This window comes from Xenopus tropicalis, chromosome 8 (genome assembly GCF_000004195.4).
Source record: "Xenopus tropicalis strain Nigerian chromosome 8, UCB_Xtro_10.0, whole genome shotgun sequence".
In the NCBI taxonomy this organism is placed as follows: Eukaryota; Metazoa; Chordata; class Amphibia; order Anura; family Pipidae; genus Xenopus; species Xenopus tropicalis.
In genome coordinates, this window is record NC_030684.2 from 138,975,987 (window position 1) to 138,997,154 (window position 21,168).

At 44.6% G+C, this 21,168-nt stretch overlaps 1 protein-coding gene and 3 non-coding genes across 4 annotated transcripts; all 4 read right to left on the reverse strand.

Annotated features, from left to right (window-relative positions):
- Positions 1-3,430: 3,430 nt before the first annotated feature.
- trnam-cau lies at positions 3,431-3,502 on the reverse strand. The gene has a single exon. It is a non-coding gene; the product is annotated as a tRNA-Met (tRNA).
- Positions 3,503-3,651: 149 nt separating this feature from the next.
- Positions 3,652-3,737, reverse strand: trnay-gua. Its single transcript is given in 2 exon segments — positions 3,652-3,687; positions 3,701-3,737. It is a non-coding gene; the product is annotated as a tRNA-Tyr (tRNA).
- A 1,862-nt stretch (positions 3,738-5,599) lies between these two features.
- trnan-guu lies at positions 5,600-5,673 on the reverse strand. Its single transcript has one exon. It is a non-coding gene; the product is annotated as a tRNA-Asn (tRNA).
- A 1,969-nt stretch (positions 5,674-7,642) lies between these two features.
- On the reverse strand, positions 7,643-20,918 carry LOC116406731. Its single transcript, XM_031891485.1, has 7 exons — positions 20,419-20,918; positions 17,380-17,514; positions 12,552-12,579; positions 11,783-11,859; positions 9,816-9,881; positions 9,189-9,214; positions 7,643-7,951 (listed from the first exon to the last, which is right to left on the reverse strand). The coding sequence occupies exons 1-7, from the start codon at positions 20,696-20,698 to the stop codon at positions 7,805-7,807; spliced, it is 759 nt and encodes a 252-aa protein (XP_031747345.1). The 5' UTR covers positions 20,699-20,918; the 3' UTR covers positions 7,643-7,804.
- Between the last annotated feature and the right edge of the window lie 250 nt (positions 20,919-21,168).

The window sequence follows — 21,168 nt, forward strand, 5'->3', positions numbered from 1 at the left end:
CCACAGGGCCCCCCCCTAAGCCCCCTCGCAGGGCCCCCACCCGATGTCCTCCCCCGAGCTCATAAATTTAACGCTTCAGGGGAGGAGCGGTCGGGCAGGGGGAGCGCAGGCAACGGTCGGACTGGGCCGCTGGGGCCTACTAGAGCCGGGGCCCACCGGCGGCCCGGCGGCCCAGTCCGACCCTGCCATCAGTGCTCCTATCTAGAGTACCTAAATAGTCGGTGGTAACCAGTACAGCCTCCTTCATTTCCCATCTTCACGCAGGGCTCCTTTACAAACCTCCTGTCCCTCATTTAATTACAAGGTTGAACTAAATACAAAGCTAAATAAGACCTATTTCCCCTATAATAGGAATAAAATGTAAGACAAACGCCTATTGCTGTATGTAGCACAGTGTACGTGCTGTGCCAGTGCCAGAGTGCGTGCTATGCAGGACACGGGTAATGGAAAAACTCACTGTAACTCACATGAAAGGTGCAGCTATGAGCTCAGCCCCAGATACGTGTGTAGTGAGAAAGAGTTATCGCCAATGTGTGGTTAGCCACAATCAGGCACATAATGCATACGGTCAGATTCACCACATGAGAGAGCACAAACCAGAAGCTGAAAGCCAAAGCTAATTGGTTGTAATTCCTCAGTGAAATCTAAACTAGTTCTATTTGATACCAGGTGCTTCCCCCTAGTGGACACTGAGGAGCACACCTCAAGGGGGTTCCCACTAGGGAATAATTACACACAGTTTGCAGCAAGGATAACTTTATATAACCACTGAAATAGAATAAAACAACTGTATGGATAACTGATTATCCTGCCCTGAGGAACCCGTGCAGTCTATCCACTCCTGGCACAGTCTCTGTAGGTGCCCAGTCCCAACTTGGATCCGTATAGACCCCAACCCTTTTATTCAGTTCAGTCCCTTCCCCAAGAGCTGTTAAGCCCCCCCCAGGTAGCGCTAAAACATAACGCAGCTTATACACATACATAACACTTGGCTAATCCAAGCCAAAAATACAATTTCTGATCCAGGAACTAGTGATGAGCGAATCTGTCCCGTTTCGCTTCGCAGAAAAATTCGTGAAAAATTTGCGAAACATCAAAAAAAATTGATGCCCGCAGCTATTTTTTTGTCGCCCACGACTATTCTTTTGTCACTCTCGGCAATTCTTTTGTCGCCTGCGACTATTCTTTTTTGATGCGCGACTATTCTTTTGTCGCCCGAGACTATTCTTTTTTGATGCGCGACTATTCTTTTGTCGCCCGTGACTATTCTTTTTTGATGCGTGACTATTCTTTTGTCGCCCGTGACTATTCTTTTTTGATGCGCGACTATTCTTTTGTCGCCCGTGACTATTCTTTTTTGATGCGCGACTATTCTTTTGTCGCCCGTGACTATTCTTTTTTGATGCGCGACTATTCTTTTGTCGCCCGTGACTATTCTTTTTTGATGCGCGACTATTCTTTTGTCGCCCGAGACTATTCTTTTTTGATGCGCGACTATTCTTTTGTCGCCCGAGACTATTCTTTTTTGATGCGCGACTATTCTTTTGTCGCCCGTGACTATTCTTTTTTGATGCGCGACTATTCTTTTGTCGCCCGTGACTATTCTTTTTTGATGCGCGACTATTCTTTTGTCGCCCGTGACTATTCTTTTTTGATGCGCGACTATTCTTTTGTCGCCTGCGACTATTCTTTTTTGATGCGCGACTATTCTTTTGTCGCCTGCGACTATTCTTTTTTGATGCGCGACTATTCTTTTGTCGCCCGAGACTATTCTTTTTTGATGCGCGACTATTCTTTTGTCGCCCGTGACTATTCTTTTTTGATGCGCGACTATTTTTTTGTTGCCCGTGACTATTCTTTTTTGATGCGCGACTATTCTTTTGCCTCGGGCGACATTTTTGGACGTGCGGCAAATTTTTCCGCAGCAAATTTCTTCATCCGTTTCGCAAAACAATCCGCCAGTTGCAAAACGTGGAAATTTGCCACAAATCCATGCCTGGCGAAACATTTCGCCAATCACTACCAGGAACCTTTAATACAGGGGTCTAGTAAGCCATACAAGCATGAATAAAGTTTCTTGAAGATGAAAAATAAGTGCTGTGATTGGCTGTTTGGTAGCCCCGTGTGGACTGTGGCTCTGCTTGGAGTAAAATGGTGTCTTTATTGCCTCCAAGCCAGAAATGTAAAAATGGGCCCCTACTTTGAGGCCATTGAGAGCAACATAGTAAGTTAGGTTGAAAAAAGACCAAAAAAGTCCATCAAGTTCAACCATAATGCCTATATATAACCTGCCTAACTGCTAGTTGATCCAGAGGAAGGCAAAAACCCCATCTGAAGCCTCTCTAATTTGCCCCAGAGGGGAAAAAATTCCTTCCTGACTCCAAGATGGCAATCGGACCAGTCCCTGGGGCAACTTGTACCATAGAATTTCTGCTATAGAGTAGGTTCCATTTTCAGTTCCAGTAATAATAATCAATAAATCCATATTGTACTTGTTTTGGTGCTGATGCTGGATTGGATTGGTGCTGATGCTGTTTTGGTGCTGATGCTGGATTGGATTGGTGCTGATGCTGTTTTGGTGCTGATGCTGGATTGGATTGGTGCTGATGCTGTTTTGGTGCTGATGCTGGATTGGATTGGTGCTGATGCTGTTTTGGTGCTGATGCTGGATTGGATTGGTGCTGATGCTGTTTTGGTGCTGATGCTGGATTGGATTGATTAGATCTGCAACCTTAGAGGTGAGACACAATGGTCAGCTTTCCCCCTGGCAATGAGGCTGTTGGGGGACTTTGCTAACTGTCCCTGTGGACATACACGAGTCCTCATATCATTGGTACCTTTTTTTTTACAGTATCAGGCTTTAGTTTATATTTGTAAAGATAATACAGGTCAGCTGAAATCAAACATCTGATTGGTTGCCATGGGTAAATAGACCCGTTAGTAGAGAGGCAAGTAGGCAGTTATTTAGAATTACTGAATGCCATTTTCAAGCACAATCACTATGCCTTTAGAAATGGCAATTAAAAAAAATATATAAAAAAATATGCATAAACGTTATGCAAAGGTGTTTTTAAGCTTCTGCTGGACATCACTGAGGTAAAATACATTTGGTAATTTGGCGCCATCTGGTGGCTGTTCTAGAAAATGTAAATAATGCACAATCCACCATGTTTTTTTGCACTTCCTATAAACCGCACTCTTCCCATGAATACAGTGCTGCCTTTCTTAATGAGCACTGCAATTATGAGAAGGGGGAGGCACCCCTTACACCCACCTAAGTCGTGCCTCTTCAGCTGGATTTGCTGTCTGACACAAGGTGCAGCGCCCAGTCAGATCCCTTTCTGAATGAGCTCTAAACCCTCCTTTAATGGCTCTAGAGAGTGGATTGAAAGCCAGATTCTAGGCTGGTTTGCTGCCTGCCAAAAAGGGATAGCAGAGGATGGTTTCGATCCATCGACCTCTGGGTTATGGGCCCAGCACGCTTCCGCTGCGCCACTCTGCTTCTGGTCAGATGCTGGTGAGAGGACTCCTCATTAGTTCAATCATAATCTCAACAGGATTCCACTCTGAAATCCATTTTCTAAAAGAGTGAATTTGGCAAGTTGTTGGGATATCACCCCACTGGCTTGCAGGGAAAACAGCTGGAAAATGTCCTTCGAGCCGGAATCGAACCAGCGACCTAAGGATTGCTTGATTAGACCTACAGTCCTCCGCTCTACCAGCTGAGCTATCGAAGGCCGGCGGACCCTTACCTATCCGTGTCTTGTTAAAGGGATGGGGTGGATGGACTTCAAAGAGGCAACTTTGGAGAGACTGAAGACATAAAGGGTACTGCTCCCAGGTCTTGCTAAGTAGGGCTCTGTCAGAAAGAAGTTCTGCCTCTTCACTTGCTTTCAGGAATGACTTTGTTTCGCAAGGGCAAGCTGTCCTTCTGACCTGCCTACATTCCTGGGGGTTATTGGCGTTAATAAACTCTGCGGTACAGAGTCTTGTCACCCTAGTTTGCCTATACACGCACGCCCTTTCACGAGGGCCATAAGCATCTCGCCCGAACAGGGACTTGAACCCTCAGATTAAAAGTCTGATGCTCTACCGACTGAGCTATCCGGGCCCTGCTCCACGCATCGCCGTGGCGCTCTAACCAGCCTCATCTCTTAGGGAAAAGGCGCCGTGCGGCACAGGGGAGGGCGTGTATTTTTTTATTCTACGGTCTTTTTGTGAAACTGAAATGCAATACAAACAACAACAAATCAGTATGCTGTATATATAGAGAACAGGTATAAACACACTTCTACATGGGTATATAGGTGTCTTGGTGCAATAACACTTACAAACAATTGATGTCCCAGGACTGAGGAAGAAACACCACACAAGGAGATAACATCCAAAATGAGGCTGAAACACTGAAACTTCCTGTGATATAGGTCACTTCCTGCTGACATACTAAATGCAGGTTTTTTTTTTTTATAACTGCTTTCATAAAGGCGGCCACTAGGTGGCAATAGATCCATCAATCATTGTATTTTGCCAGAATGGTTATGATGGCAGGACACACAGTTTACCCCGACAGTATTCCTCTGAACAACTTTGTTTTTAAAAGGAACACATTGACAGGCGCAAAGCATTGTGATTATGATTGAACTAATGAGGAGTCCTCTCGCCAGCATCTGACCAGAAGCAGAGTGGCGCAGCGGAAGCGTGCTGGGCCCATAACCCAGAGGTCGATGGATCGAAACCATCCTCTGCTATCCCTTTTTGGCAGGCAGCAAACCAGCCTAGAATCTGGCTTTCAATCCACTCTCTAGAGCCATTAAAGGAGGGTTTCAGTCAAATGATTTTGAGGCTGAATGGTGACAGCACCCAGGGCGTAGCAGAGTGGCGCAGCGGAAGCGTGCTGGGCCCATAACCCAGAGGTCGATGGATCGAAACCATCCTCTGCTAGTCCTTTTTAGGCAGGCAGCAAAACAACCTAGAATCTGGCTTTCAATCCACTGTCTAGAGTAATTAAAGGAGGGTTTCAGTCAAATGATTTTGAGGATGAATGGTGGCAGGCCGCTTGATTTCTAGGCGACATTGAATCTCAGTGCAAAGGAAATGAATGAGAAGAAAGGGATGAGCTTGCGTGCGCTTCTTTTGATAGGGTGCCGCCATCAGAGCAGGGGTTGTGATAGATTCACGCTACAGCACAGCAGGCACCGTGTATACAATTGGCAGGTGGCGCACAAAGCTCACACTTAATCCTCCTTGTATTGCTGGAGCCTTTGTTTCCACCGAGCCAGTAGAGCAAAATGACACCTGAAATGCGCCAACCAATTACAAGACAGTGACAAAGCTGGCCATGAGGCAAAGCAGCCTGCAGGCGCTGCCGCAACCATATGGAGATGCCAATGTTTTTCATCGGCAGACTTTAGTGCCTAGTCTAGTTATAAAGATATATAGCTGACTCCCCCGTCTCCAAAGGCAGCCAGCAAAGAGCAGTAAGATTCAGCTTTGCTACATGCCAGCAGGCTTTGCCATATGCTCCGGCAACAGAAGGCCAGGCGCCATTTATTCTTGCGTCGCTAGACTTTATCTTTCCACAGAAGCAGAAGAGGAGAGCCGTCCCTGGGTGGGCTTGAACCACCAACCTTTCGGTTAACAGCCGAACGCGCTAACCGATTGCGCCACAGAGACCACGCTTGCCCTGCCAAGCATGTGTCGCCTTATCCCTATGGAAAGGCCAGTGTTTTCCCCCTCTGCAGGTATTGACCTGGCGCAACCATACACGGTTTTATGAAAATGTGAGATCAGAGCACAGAAAAATGACTCACAAAATAACTCCCATAATTTGTAATTTATTAATGTTTATTTTTTTCTTTTTCACCCAATTTTTCAATTTCACCCAGTTTCAAGCAGAAGTTAAACACATTATTTTTGTCCAAGAATGAGCGTCAACGCTCCTAAAATGGCTGCTGGAGCACTTCATGGAAACTCACATGACTCATAAAGTACTGTATATACTCGAGTATAAGCCTAATTTTTCAGCACCCAAAATGTGCTGAAAAAGTCACCCTCGGCTTATACTCGAGTCGGGTGCCATGGGTCCCTCCAGACTAGCACCCTGTGTCCTTTGTGTGCAAATTAGGCCCCCCGCAACCAGACCCTCCAGCGCCCTGGCCCGCTCCCAAATTCATCTTCATCTACCATCCTCACCTGCCCCATTCTGCACTAGACATTTCACTTTATATTCTATATAAACTATATATAGTTTTGAAGGATTTTAATTATTTGTGTTTTAGCTTGGCTGCTGATTAAGTACTCTTAAGGTATCATTGTTGATAAAACAATTGTTTTTTTTCACCCTCCGCTTACAGAGCTAGTTTACAGTTTTTCTTTGAAATAAATATCTAAAAACATATACCCCACTGATGCCTCATTTAATGTAATTGTATTGGTATTTATTTCGATGAAACTTAGCAGTAGCTGCTGCATTTCCCACCCTAGGCTTATACTCGAGACAATACGTTTTTCCAGTTTTCTTAGGTAAAATTAGGTACCTCGGCTTATATTCAGGTTGGCTTATACTCAAGTATATACGGTAACTCCCATAATTTGAGATTTATTCATGTTTATTTTTTTTAGCAGGTTTGATCTGTTGAGTACTACTGAGCCCTATGGAGGCTTAGAATAGTAGAGAAATAGGCTAGTCTGTGACACTTCGACACATTTTCAAGGGGAAGTTAATCCCATCATTGTTTTCTATTTCACACAATTTCAAGGTGAAGTTAATCTCATCATTGTTCTATTTTTCACCCAGTCAAGTGGAAATTAATCCCGTCATCGTTTCCTATTTCACACTGTTTCACTGGGAAGTTAATCACTTCATTGTTTTCTATTTCACCCAGTTTCAAGGGGAAGCTAACCCCATCATTGTTTTCTATTTCACCCAGTTTCAAGGGGAAGCTAACCCCATCATTGTTTTCTATTTCACCCAGTTTCAAGGGGAAGCTAACCCCATCATTGTTTTCTATTTCACCCAGTTTCAAGGGGAAGCTAACCCCATCATTGTTTTCTATTTCACCCAGTTTCAAGGGGAAGTTAATCCCATCATTGTTTTCTATTTCACCCAGTTTCAAGGGGAAGTTAATTCCATCATTGTTTTCTATTTCACCCAGTTTCAAGGGGAAGTTAACCCCATCATTGTTTTCTATTTCACCCAGTTTCAAGGGGAAGCTAACCCCATCATTGTTTTCTATTTCACCCAGTTTCAAGGGGAAGCTAACCCCATCATTGTTTTCTATTTCACCCAGTTTCAAGGGGAAGCTAATCCCCTCATTGTTTTCTAGTTCACCCAGTTTCAAGGGGAAGTTAACCCCATCATTGTTTTCTATTTCACCCAGTTTCAAGGGGAAGTTAATTCCATCATTGTTTTCTATTTCACCCAGTTTCAAGGGGAAGTTAATTCCATCATTGTTTTCTATTTCACCCAGTTTCAAGGGGAAGTTAATTCCATCATTGTTTTCCAAGAATGAGCACCAATGCTCCTAAAATGGCCGCTGGAGCACTTCCTGTTTGGGAAAAATAAAGAGGATTCATGGAAATGGATGTCCACTTAAACTCGAAAAACTCGTTCATGCAAGCAAAAAATACAAATCTGAAGCCATTTCCAATTAACTACAAAGCAAGGAACCTTTAATACTCTGGTCGGTAAGTCCAAGGCCGATAGCAACAATAGAAGCCCTATATTTCTTACATGTATTATTAGTGGCACATAGCTGCAAAGGTTATGGGGCTTATTCATAAATATTGTCCAATTTATTAGACTTTAATCACTTAAAGGGTTTTCTCTAAAATACGGGCCACGGTAGTTCTCATAGATGAGCGAGTCTGGACTTTCTTGGACTGAAGGTTCCAGTATTTCCATTCCTCTGGGGCCTCCCTTCACAACAGCATAGGCAACTGAGTATTTGTCCTGGAGAGATAAAGTGACAGAAAATGGGATCATCCACTTTAATACTGTGAAATGGCTCTTACCATCTTCTTATACAGATTCTTCTTATACAAATTATGCTGTTATTGCCCACCTTATGTCTCATACTAAGGATATATGATTCTGGACCTCAGGGAGTAAAGGTGGCCATACACACTGCAATGTCGCCAAATGAGCAGATTGCAATGTGTATGGCCACCTTTACTCACTGCAGGCAAGAGTGAGTGTGTGTAGGACAGGTCAGACCGGGGGTGAGTGAGTGTAGGACTGGCCAGACCGGGGGTGAGTGAGTGTAGGACTGGTCAGAACGGGGGTGAGTGAGTGTAGGACTGGCCAGACCGGGGGTGAGTGAGTGTAGGACAGGTCAGACTGGGGGTGAGTGAGTGTAGGACTGGTCAGACCGGGGGTGAGAGAGTGTAGGACTGGCCAGACTGGGGGTGAGTGAGTGTAGGACTGGTCAGACCGGGGGTGAGTGAGTGTAGGACTGGCCAGACCGGAGGTGAGTGAGTGTAGGACTGGCCAGACCGGGGGTGAGTGAGTGTAGGACAGGCCAGACCGGGGGTGAGTGAGTGTAGGACAGGCCAGACCGGGGGTGAGTGAGTGTAGGACAGGCCAGACCGGGGGTGAGTGAGTGTAGGACTGGTCAGAACGGGGGTGAGTGAGTGTAGGACTGGCCAGACCGGAGGTGAGTGAGTGTAGGACAGGTCAGACTGGGGGTGAGTGAGTGTAGGACTGGTCAGAACGGGGGTGAGTGAGTGTGGGACTGGCCAGACCGGGGGTGAGTGAGTGTAGGACTGGCCAGACCGGGGGTGAGTGAGTGTAGGACTGGCCAGACCGGGGGTGAGTGAGTGTAGGACAGGCCAGACCGGGGGTGAGTGAGTGTAGGACAGGCCAGACCGGGGGTGAGTGAGTGTAGGACAGGCCAGACCGGGGGTGAGTGAGTGCAGAGGGGCTCTTGTTGTTGTCTATATGTATTTTGGGGTCACAGCCCCATTGCACCCCAGCCTAATGGTTTAAAATATAGTGGTTGAGCACAACTTTCCCTTTTTTGCTATAGGCCTATTAACATAACTTATAAGCAGTGAGATTAAACAGATAATCACAAAGAAGCACCCAAGAATAATTCATGTTTCTACACTTCTGAATTTCTGTAGATTCAATTGAGTTCCAATAATAATAAGATGAATAAAGATCAAATCCTTATAGTAGTTGTACTTACTGGTTTTGGTCTTGAGGCTGGAGTTGCTGTTGAATTTAAAAATAAAACTCAATGTGAATAAACGATAAATAGGCCACAACAAAATGGCGTATAACACGTACACCAGTTTTATTGAATGTGATAAAACAGAGTAGACTTGTTGGTGGCATCTGTAAGCAAAGCCCCTATGAATGTCATAAAATTAATAATGTGACTGTATAATGTTGTTAACTACTATATAGGCTCCAGAACTCAGTCACCCCTAAATAGGATGCAGGGGAAGGGCCTCAGTCTAAGGGCCAATGAAGGTGAGAGTTGGGGTGAATGGTTTGTTTATCCTGGCTTTCTTGGTGAAATTCTACCAAAGGTAAACCAAAAAAAAGGGAATTGAAGCCAAAAATTAAAAAAAAGTTATCTATAAAATATCAGGTAAGTATAGCTGCCCCCAGTGGCAAACCTATGTATCAGCAGGGTGGCCCAGGACAATGGAGGGGCCAAAATGGACCCATATCCCCCTGCACCTTCCCTCTTGACTGCAATCATACTATCAGATCTTTTCACTCATTGACTTGGGTGGAAGGGGTTGGCGGTAATGTGAGGCCCTGACTGCCACTACTCATAACAGGTCATTTGGTTAGTGCTACTCACGTCTCCAGGCGTGCTTGATATTGACGTAGGTGAAATCACCCGGGGTTAGAGAGGGGTTCCTGCCACCTGTAGGCAGCAAAGGAAGGTGAATCAGAACAGCAGTGTGATTGGATGGTTCTAATACACGAATTACAATGAATTAGGCTCAGTTCTAGAATACAAAGGCAACATGATCAATGCTTAGATGGTTCACATAGACCCTCAGAAAGAAAAGCTTGAGTGGAGAATAAGTTTTTCAACACATTAGTGTTACGAGTGGGAGATGGGAAGGTGATTCCTTGAGGCAGGGCTGTTAAAGGACGGAGCGGGTGTAGACTTGACAGGACAGGACTTGAGTGGACAGAACGGAGAGGGCGTAGACTTGACAGGACAGGAATGGACAAGACGAAGTGTGTGTAGACTTGACAGGACAGGACTGGACAGGACGGAGTGGGTGTAGACTTGACAGGACAGGACTGGACAGGACGGAGTGGGTGTAGACTTGACAGGACGGGAATGGACAGGACGGAGTGGGTGTAGACTTGACAGGACAGGACGGAGTGGGTGTAGACTTGACAGGACGGGAATGGACAAGACGAAGTGGGTGTAGACTTGACAGGACAGGACTGGACAGGACGGAGTGGGTGTAGACTTGACAGGACGGGAATGGACAAGACAAAGTGGGCATAGACTTAACAGGACAGGACTGGGCTGGACAGGACGGAACGGGCATAGACTTGACAGGACTGGACAGGACAGGATGGAGCGGGTGTAGACTTGACAGGACGGGAATGGACAAGACAAAGTGGGCATAGACTTAACAGGACAGGACTGGGCTGGACAGGACGGAACGGGCATAGACTTGACAGGACTGGACAGGACAGGACGGAGTGGGTGTAGACTTGACAGGACGGGAATGGACAAGACAAAGTGGGCGTAGACTTAACAGGACAGGACTTGACTGGACAGGACGGAACGGGCATAGACTTGACAGGACAGGACAGGACGGAGCGGGTGTAGACTTGACAGGACGGGGCGGGTGAAGCAAGGAGCAAGATCAAAGGAGCAAAGGAAGCAAGGAAGCAAGACAAAGGAGCCAGAACAGGAAAAACGAACTAGGGGCAAGCCACAGTGCTCAATGTTAACCAATATTCAGGCAAAGTGTGTGAGGAGGGCTGGGCTTAAATAGGGCAGAGTCAGCCCTGATTGGCTGACCCCAACTAGCCAATAAGGCTGCTGGGGTGATGTCACGAAGCCCAGAACATAAACACATTGGAAGAGAAACGAGTAGCAAACTCCAGCCAGCTGCTCTACTAGCTCAATAGACATGGAGAGCAGCCATCAATTAGGAGGTCCTGGGATCAACCCCAGCAGAGCCCAACATTTAGATAGGACAGTATTAAAGTATAGTGAGGCCCAAAGCCTGAAAAGCACATTACGCAATAACTTGTGCTGTCTGATGGTACCTCCAAGCTAGAAGAGATCAAATAACTGGATGTAAAAACTGTAGTCCCGTACATACAGCCCTTTGCTATGGGATTATTGTATATTGAAGATTTGTGTAGAGTAGGAGTTGCCACAGAAATAACACAAGAATAGTTTGTGCCACAGGCTTAGGTTTACTTTCCTGCTAGTAAGTAAGAACTAGAGATGTAGCAATGGTTCAATCTTAGGAAAGGAGCTGAAATCAGAATAGATTAAAGCTCAGGAGCTTGGAGCTGAGGTTCATCAACTACTCCTGTTTCTTCTAGTTTAGACTGATGATAGGTAAATATCCACCTGTATGAAATAACCCTCATTCTCCAGGCTGGGACTGAAGCTCAAAGCAAGAGCAGGCAAGAAGTAGTTGGAGCTAGAGCAGAAAGGTGAAATAGATCTGGAACACATCCATTATCACAGAAGGGTTTCTTTAGATCAGGTTGAGTCTGGATCTTATGGTCAATGCTAGCCCGTAGTGTCACCAAATATACGTATGTTCATTCTCTTACCAACGTTGTCTCCTGGCAGATCATCATTCAGTTCTGTTGAATACAAATTGTCTTCAGTATCTGATCCCTGTACGGTTCTGTAATTTATAAATGAGAGAGATTGTTGTGGGTAAAATAGAGGTTTCAAAGACAGGCAGTACTCTTCAGCCTGGCATCATCAAGATGGTCTTCTAGGCTCAGTTGTAATTGCTTCACTGGCCAGGAACCAGGTGGTCCAGGCTGAAGAGATAAGTTCTATATAGGTGAGAGGCAGCCATGTTAGACAGCATGGTCAGCTTTTGCCCTGGCAACAAGGCTACTGGGGTACTTACCCCATCCTATAAGCAAATTCCAATTGGGCTCAAATTTGTTTGGGAAATAGTTCTCTGAGGCCAACTCTCAGAATACCCAGGGCCTAATTTCTGGAAGGCTAAACATTGTCCTTTACTTTAAAGTAGTGTTGCAATAAGGGGCTGTCCGAGGGGCCTACCTGACCGATATCTGCCCTTGCACCAAAATATGGTCCTTTCACTTCCATGTAGGTGCGCTCTGAGCCACTCAGCCCTTCCTGCCTTCTGTTTCAAATTAAGGACTGTTGTGTCTATTGACACAGGGAACCCTGGAGCTACTGCCACCTCAGGACCAGATAGTAGCTCCAGGGTTCCCTTAGCATCCAGCATCAATCACCGCAGTTCAGTTGTGCCGAAAGTATAGGATGCATATCATATTCATATTGTTCTGAACTGGCAACTTTATAAGGGGATGAAACAGAAGTAGTCTTTATACTTACCTACCTGGAGTTCTGCACACATTCTGATCTAGAAAACACAGAACAGTTATCTGTCACCGGCCTGAAAGTTGTGTTTGTTATCCTGAAAGTTATTAAAGGGGAAGGAAAGGTAAAAACGCAGTAAGCTGTATCAGAAAGGTCTATGTAAATACAGCCATAAGCACTCACAGAAACACTGCACCAAGTCCTCTATCAAAAGAAACACAGGATCAGCCACTGTCAGAAACATAACATTTTTGTAAATCATCTTTATAATTTTAAATGTATAGTTTTGACTACTACAGACTACAGACCAAGCTGTGAATCAACACTGTTAAAGGAGAAGGAAAGGCTAATAAAGAGTTAATCCCAAGCTGCAGGCATACCTTCTGTTCTCTCAATAGTGCCCTTAAGTCTCCCCATATTTCAGATGATCTGAAGCCAAACAGGAAGAAAAAATGCTGAGCTGGGTAAAGAAAGTTCCCATAATGCCTCACTCCTGCACAGACACCCAGACCAAACTGAACATGCTCAGTTAGTAGGACTATGAGTCCGCTTCCTGCTGATTGGTTCAGATCCACATTCCTAAGGGGGGGGAGTGAGTTCTTAGCATTCTTGAGGGAGGGGGGAGCAGGAGAGGAGAGAGAACAGAGAGCTGCATGTCTCTGGCACAGGAAGTACAGACACAAGAAATCTTTTTTCAGAGAAGTCAGTGCAGCGTTTCTGTGAGTGCTTATGGCTGTATTTACATGATTTTACATTTCTGATAAAGCTACTGAGTTTTTACCTTTCCTTCTCCTTTAAAACTCTCACCGATCTGCTCTCTCTGTAGGGGATTTACCAGGCCAGGACTTGTCAGGCAGCCAAGTAAAAAAAAATTCACACTGAACTGGTTCTTTCCATGCCTTTCCTCTCCTGCTTCATTTGCATATCTTTGATACCATTGGCCGGCAAGATTCAGCCAATCCGATCAGTGAAATGCACATGAAGCAGGAGAGGGAAGGCATTCGCAGTAACCAGTTTATTGTCAACTTCCTGTTTGGGCAGAATGCAAGATGGTGCCGGCGATCCCTTCCAAAGAGAGAGGAGAGAGCAGAGGAGAGAAAGTTTTGGCAGCGCCGATCCTGGTCTGTAGCTTTAAATCAAAGCATTTTTTTTTTGTAAATTAATTTTTATTGATTTATAGATTTTCCAGAAAAAAGGAAACAAAGAATCATACAAACAATGCATGTGGAGTACCATTGAATGGGGTTATTTTTCGACAAAAAGATGCGTAGTAAACTTACATAATAGGTACATGAGTAGCTATATTATCGATTCCCCTTTGTTCAAATAAAGATAAAGAACAAGAACTATAGAAAGAAGGAAGGAGGGGGATGGAGAGAAAAGAAAAAAGGGGGAAAATTAAACAGTCAAGCAGTGATAATCATTATGTTTTTACTTGTAGTTTGGTAAATTCCGTTCATGATGCTATTCTGATAAGGATAACAGTTTGAGAGATGGTATAAGCTATTAGGGGTGAGAAGTTTGTATGGGGTACTGTCCACATCTCAAAGTGGTTGGCCTGACCCCTTTTTTCTTTTTGTCATTATGATGTCCATATAATGTCCATATAAATGATAGTGTTTTGGCTAACAATTCGTAGGGTGCCCAGATCGCCAGGAATTTATTGACTCTGCTTTGTGCGTGAGCTAAACGACTTCTGCTATAGCTGGTATTGTTGCTGTTTCCCACTTTGTAGCAATTGTTATTCGTGCCATTGTTAAGATGTGGTTGACCAGCTTTTGTGAAGACCTTGATAGCTCTCTTAGGGCTTACCCAGTAAAAAATGTATTGGATCTTTTGTTATATTTTGGCATGTTACTGTATTGATTATATTTTGGACTTCGTCCCAGAATGGTATTAGTCGAGGGCAAGTCCATAGGAGGTGGTATAGAGACCCAGGATCCGGGCACCCTCTCCAGCAAGTGTTTGGTAGAGTAGGGAATATTTTGCTTAGCCTTGTGGGGGTCATGTACCAACATCATAACTTTATACACATTTTCTTTCTGTTTGGCACATGAAACCATTCATTTTGCATTACACCATATTGATTCCCAATCTTAACACCTATTTCTTGCTCCCAATGGAGAATGTACTTGTGTTTGGGGAAGTTAGATTGTAAGCTCTACGGGCAGGGACCTCCATCCTCTTGTGTCTTTGACTCTTACCCTCCCATATAGATTGTAAGCTCTACGGGGCAGGGACCCCCATCCTCTTGTGTCTTTAACTCTTACCCTCCCATATAGATTGTAAGCTCTACGGGGCAGGGACCTCCATCCTCTTGTGTCTTTGACTCTTACCCTCCCATATAGATTGTAAGCTCTACGGGGCAGGGACCTCCATCCTCTTGTGTCTTTGTCTCTTACCCTCCCATATAGATTGTAAGCTCTACGGGGCAGGGACCTCCATCCTCTTGTGTCTTTGACTCTTACCCTCCCATATAGATTGTAAGCTCTACGGGGCAGGGACCTCCATCCTCTTGTGCCTTTAACTCTTACCCTCCCATATAGATTGTAAGCTCTACGGGGCAGGGACCTCCATCCTCTTGTGCCTTTGTCTCTTACCCTCCCATATAGATTGTAAGCTCTACGGGGCAGGGACCTCCATCCTCTTGTGCCTTTGTCTCTTACCCTCCCATATAGATTGTAAGCTCTACGGGGCAGGGACCTCCATCCTCTTGTGTCTTTGACTCTTATCCTCCCATATAGAGTGTAAGCTCTATGGGGCAGGGACCTCCATCCTCTTGTGTCTTTGACACTTACCCTCCCATATAGATTGTAAGCTCTACGGGGCAGGGACCTCCATCCTCTTGTGCCTTTGTCTCTTACCCTCCCATATAGATTGTAAGCTCTACGGGGCAGGGACCTCCATCCTCTTGTGTCTTTGACACTTACCCTCCCATATAGATTGTAAGCTCTACGGGGCAGGGACCTCCATCCTCTTGTGCCTTTGTCTCTTACCCTCCCATATAGATTGTAAGCTCTACGGGGCAGGGACCTCCATCCTCTTGTGTCTTTGACTCTTATCCTCCCATATAGATTGTAAGCTCTATGGGGCAGGGACCTCCATCCTCTTGTGTCTTTGACACTTACCCTCCCATATAGATTGTAAGCTCTACGGGGCAGGGACCTCCATCCTCTTGTGCCTTTGACTCTTACCCTCCCATATAGATTGTAAGCTCTACGGGGCAGGGACCTCTATCCTCTTGTGTCTTTGACTCTTACCCTCCCATATAGAGTGTAAGCTCTATGGGGCAGGGACCTCCATCCTCTTGTGTCTTTGTCTCTTACCCTCCCATATAGATTGTAAGCTCTACGGGGCAGGGACCTCCATCCTCTTGTGTCTTTGACTCTTACCCTCCCATATAGATTGTAAGCTCTACGGGGCAGGGACCCCCATCCTCTTGTGCCTTTGACTCTTACCCTCCCATATAGATTGTAAGCTCTACGGGCAGGGACCTCCATCCTCTTGTGTCTTTGACTCTTACCCTCCCATATAGATTGTAAGCTCTTCGGGGCAGGGACCTCCATCCTCTTGTGTCTTTGACTCTTACCCTCCCATATAGATTGTAAGCTCTACGGGGCAGGGGCCTCCATCCTCTTGTGTCTTTGACTCTTACCCTCCCATATAGATTGTAAGCTCTACGGGGCAGGGACCTCCATCCTCTTGTGTTTTTGACTCTTACCCTCCCATATAGATTGTAAGCTCTACGGGGCAGGGACCTCCATCCTCTTGTGTCTTTGACTCTTACCCTCCCATATAGATTGTAAGCTCTACGGGGCAGGGACCTCCATCCTCTTGTGTCTTTGACTCTTACCCTCCCATATAGATTGTAAGCTCTACGGGGCAGGGACCTCCATCCTCTTGTGTCCTTGACTCTTAACTTATTGCAACTGTATCTTGTATTTATCTGTATTTTTTGTTATACTGTGTATTTATCTATTATTATCTTAATAACCCCCTGTTTGTATTAATGTATTCTACTGTACAGCGCTGCGTACATAAGTAGCACTTTATAAATAAAGATATACTTACATACAAGTTAGATGAGGGTATTGAGTTTAAGATTTTATATATATTTGATAGTAATGCCTTTTGTGGCCATCCATTTCTCATCAAGGCCTCAAATGGTGTGAGAGCTTGCAGTGATAGGAAAGGAAGAGTAAAGTGGCGCATTTGACGGTATTCAAAAAACGTTATAGTGATTTCTGGGGTTTGCGCTTGTAATTCTTCTAGATCGAAACATTTTAAATAATAAATACCACACTAATGCATTATTGTTGGCACATCCATTGGAACAATGGAAATGACTTAATTTACACACAATTTGTAAAAAAACAAAACAAAACAACTTGAGCATGATGTACTGAAATGGATGAAACTTTGAGTCAGTGATGTAACTAACGGCGGCTGGATCGGAGTGCAGGATGTGCAACCGGGCCCCAATTTCTCTGGATTCGCACTCCAAATGTGCATGCACAAAGATTACCCTGCCTTGCTGCCCTTAATAAGCTTTATTGCAGCTCTAATGGGCCCCGAGGGGGTGCACTGTAGGGTGCATTTGGAACCCCTACACCCCCTGTAGTTATGCGACTATGTTTTGAATCCATATTGGTAAACAGCAAGCAAGGCTGGGTACATGCTATGACAATGACATTCTGAGAGTATTGTGGGTAACAAACAGGGTGATTTGCACCAATATATAAAAACATGCACCAAGTGCTGCCTATGTCATGAAAACTGATCATTCAAGTGCATGTAGCAAATGTAACTGGATAATATAACAGGGGGTCACCTGGTCACTTACCTTGTTCAGAACGGTGGTGAGACATTAGGAGTGACGTTATCTTGTGCCCGAACTTAAATATGATGGCAGCGGATATCACTATTGCCCCTATCAGTATCCCAATGAGTACCGGTACCAGGTGTTTGTGTTGTCTCTCTGTAAGGAAAGGACAGAGAAAATGTCGCACCCACGCAAACTAACAATGGAAATGACTCCAGACAGACTTCTGCACATACAGTATATACAGTGGTGTGAAAAACTATTTGCCCCCTTCCTGATTTCTTATTCTTTTGCATGTTTGTCACACTTAAATGTTTCTGATCATCAAAAACCGTTAAATATTAGTCAAAGATAACATAATTGAACACAAAATGCAGTTTTTAAATGAAGGTTTACGTTATTAAGGGAGAAAAAAAACTCCAAATCTACATGGCCCTGTGTGAAAAAGTGATTGCCCCCCTTGTTAAAAAATAACTTAACTGTGGTTTATCAATTTCAATTTTCAATTTCAATATCAATTTCTGTAGTCACCCCCAGGCCTGATTACTGCCACACCTGTTTCAATCAAGAAATCACTTAAATAGGAGCTACCTGACACAGAGAAGTAGCCCAAAAGCACCTCAAAAGCTAGACATCATGCCAAGATCCAAAGAAATTCAGGAACAAATGAGAACAAAAGTAATTGAGATCTATCAGTCTGGTAAAGGTTATAAAGCCATTTCTAAAGCTTTGGGACTCCAGCGAACCACAGTGAGAGCCATTATCCACAAATGGCAAAAACATGGAACAGTGGTGAACCTTCCCAGGAGTGGCCGGCCGACCAAAATTACCCCAAGAGCGCAGAGACAACTCATCCGAGAGGCCACAAAAGACCCCAGGACAACATCTAAAGAACTGCAGGCCTCACTTGCCTCAATTAAGGTCAGTGTTCACGACTCCACCATAAGAAAGAGACTGGGCAAAAACGGCCTGCATGGCAGATTTCCAAGGCGCAAACCACTTTTAAGCAAAAAGAACATTATGGCTCGTCTCAATTTTGCTAAAAAACATCTCAATGATTGCCAAGACTTTTGGGAAAATACCTTGTGGATTGACGAGACAAAAGTTGAACTTTTTGGAAGGTGCGTGTCCCGTTACATCTGGCGTAAAAGTAACACAGCATTTCAGAAAAAGAACATCATACCAACAGTAAAATATGGTGGTGGTAGTGTGATGGTCTGGGGTTGTTTTGCTGCTTCAGGACCTGGAAGGCTTGCTGTGATAGATGGAACCATGAATTCTACTGTCTACCAAAAAATCCTGAAGGAAAATGTCCGGCCATCTGTTCGTCAACTCAAGCTGAAGCGATCTTGGGTGCTGCAGCAGGACAATGACCCAAAACACACCAGCAAATCCACCTCTGAATGGCTGAAGAAAAACAAAATGAAGACTTTGGAGTGGCCTAGTCAAAGTCCTGACCTGAATCCTATTGAGATGTTGTGGCATGACCTTAAAAAGGCGGTTCATGCTAGAAAACCCTCAAATAAAGCTGAATTACAACAATTCTGCAAAGATGAGTGGGCCAAAATTCCCCCAGAGCGCTGTAAAGGACTCGTTGCAAGTTATCGCAAACGCTTGATTGCAGTTATTGCTGCTAAGGGTGGCCCAACCAGTTATTAGGTTCAGGGGGCAATTACTTTTTCACACAGGGCCATGTAGGTTTGGATTTTTTTTCTCCCTAAATAATAAAAACCCTCATTTAAAAACTGCATTTTGTGTTTACTTGTGTTATCTTTGACTAATAGTTACATGTGTTTGATGATCAGAAACATTTTGTGTGACAAACATGCAAAAGAATAAGAAATCAGGAAGGGGGCAAATAGTTTTTCACATCACTGTATATGTTCCCATTTTGACCAATCAGACACAGTTGCACACCCAATTCCACATCCACATTGCGCCTGGCATGAAGCCTGCATTGTAGGAATAAATGGTACATCGTGGGAAATAATCATGGCGCTTGCACTTTGCTCACTGCGTCAGGGTAAGTGAATGTGCTCTGTAAGCTTGACCTTTGGTGGCAAATCCTTATTTCAGTTATAGGGATGAGCAAATTTTTTTCCAGGCATGGATTTACTGCAAAATTCCGCATTTTACCATTGGCAATTTTCTTTGGCAAAACTGCAGCAGGAATTCACGGCAAAAATAAAATTGCTATAAAAATTTTCGAGAAAACACCCATTCACTTCAATGCATTGAAGGTTTACTACCTAACCAATCATTTATGCTTACTTTAGCCTGCTTTTGACCAATTGTCAAGTTCTTCATCAGGATATTTGGCCATTGGACTGGGTGTGGGGAGGGGGGGGTGGAATTTTGGTTGTATCGGGTAAGTTGGAATTATTGGTCACCATGTCGGTGTGAGCTGTGTTAATCTTTTCAATAAAAACCCTATATATTAGCCATTTATCTAGTAATCTCCATTCTCATTCTGTAAAGAGAACAGGAAACACAGTAGGTAGTAACCATTTTGCTTCCAACCTCACCCTGTCCCTGTGGGTAACAGCATCTCTAGAAGACCCTTCACCAATGGATAATGATTAAGGACCTGAGAATACGGACCATCAGTTGTCTTCTTAAACCATGTTATGAATGCAGAGCTAGTTCCGTGGCATAGTCAGGCGCCATATCATTTACAGGTAACTTTGGTCCCATCTGCCAGTGGTACAGTAACACCTAGTCCAGCAGTCACTAGAAAAGACCAGTCTTGTGCAACTTATAATAAATGTCATTGACTGGTTGCTAAGAGTACAGTTTGCTAACAGTATGTTATTATATGAGACCCAAGGGATCATTTATGATGTGAAGGCAGTTGCAATGTATTCGGCAACACTATATTTATAAGGGGTGGCAGGAAGGAGGCAAATAGGCGCCCCCCCATGCATGTCGATCAGAAGCACAAAAGTGGGCCATGCCTGCCTTGTAGCCTCCAACCGTACTCTCAGCACCTTACGCTGGTTTTGTTTATCCTTAAAAAAAAGATTTTGGGTTATTACAGAGCATTTTCCCATTTAAACTTACCTTTAATATCTATTCTAACGGGGTCACTTCTCTCACTCCCGGGTATCTGGCACTGGTATTTCCCACTGTTCTTTTCTTGGGCACGGTCCAGGGTAAAGGTCTTCTGTTCCTTAGGTATCCAGCCTCCATCTCTGTACCAGATATACCTCTGTCTCTCTGGCGTGGAAGGCGCCACATTACAGCTCAGCATTACAGAGTCCGTTTCTAGTATTGGGTCCCATTCTGGATTAATGGACACCACAGGTTTAGTCCCACCTCCTGAAAACATTACAGAATGCATATTGGTTGAGAAGTCTGTTAATTAAAGGTCATTAAAGCATGAAATAAGCTAACACTTATGAGGTTCTTCACTCCTCTCTCCAATTGTGTCTCCTCTGTTTCTCCCCCACTGCCTCCTTCCTCTGCTGCCTCCAACCCATGTCTATTGCTGCTTCTTCAATCCCAGTCCTGAATTTCTCCCTCAGCCTCTTCACAACTAAACTGGACCCTACTGTACCTCTTTCTGCGCTAGTATAGTAACATAGTAACATAGTAACATAGTAAGTTGGGTTGAAAAAAGACATACGTCCATCAAGTTCAACCATAATGCCTATACCTAACCTGCCTAACTACAAGTTGATCCAGAGGAAGGCAAAAAACCCCATCTGAAGCCTCTCTAATTTGCCTCAGAGGGGAAAAAATTCCTTCCTGACTCCAAGATGGCAATCGGACCAGTCCCTGGGGCAACTAGTACTAAGAGCTATCTCCCAT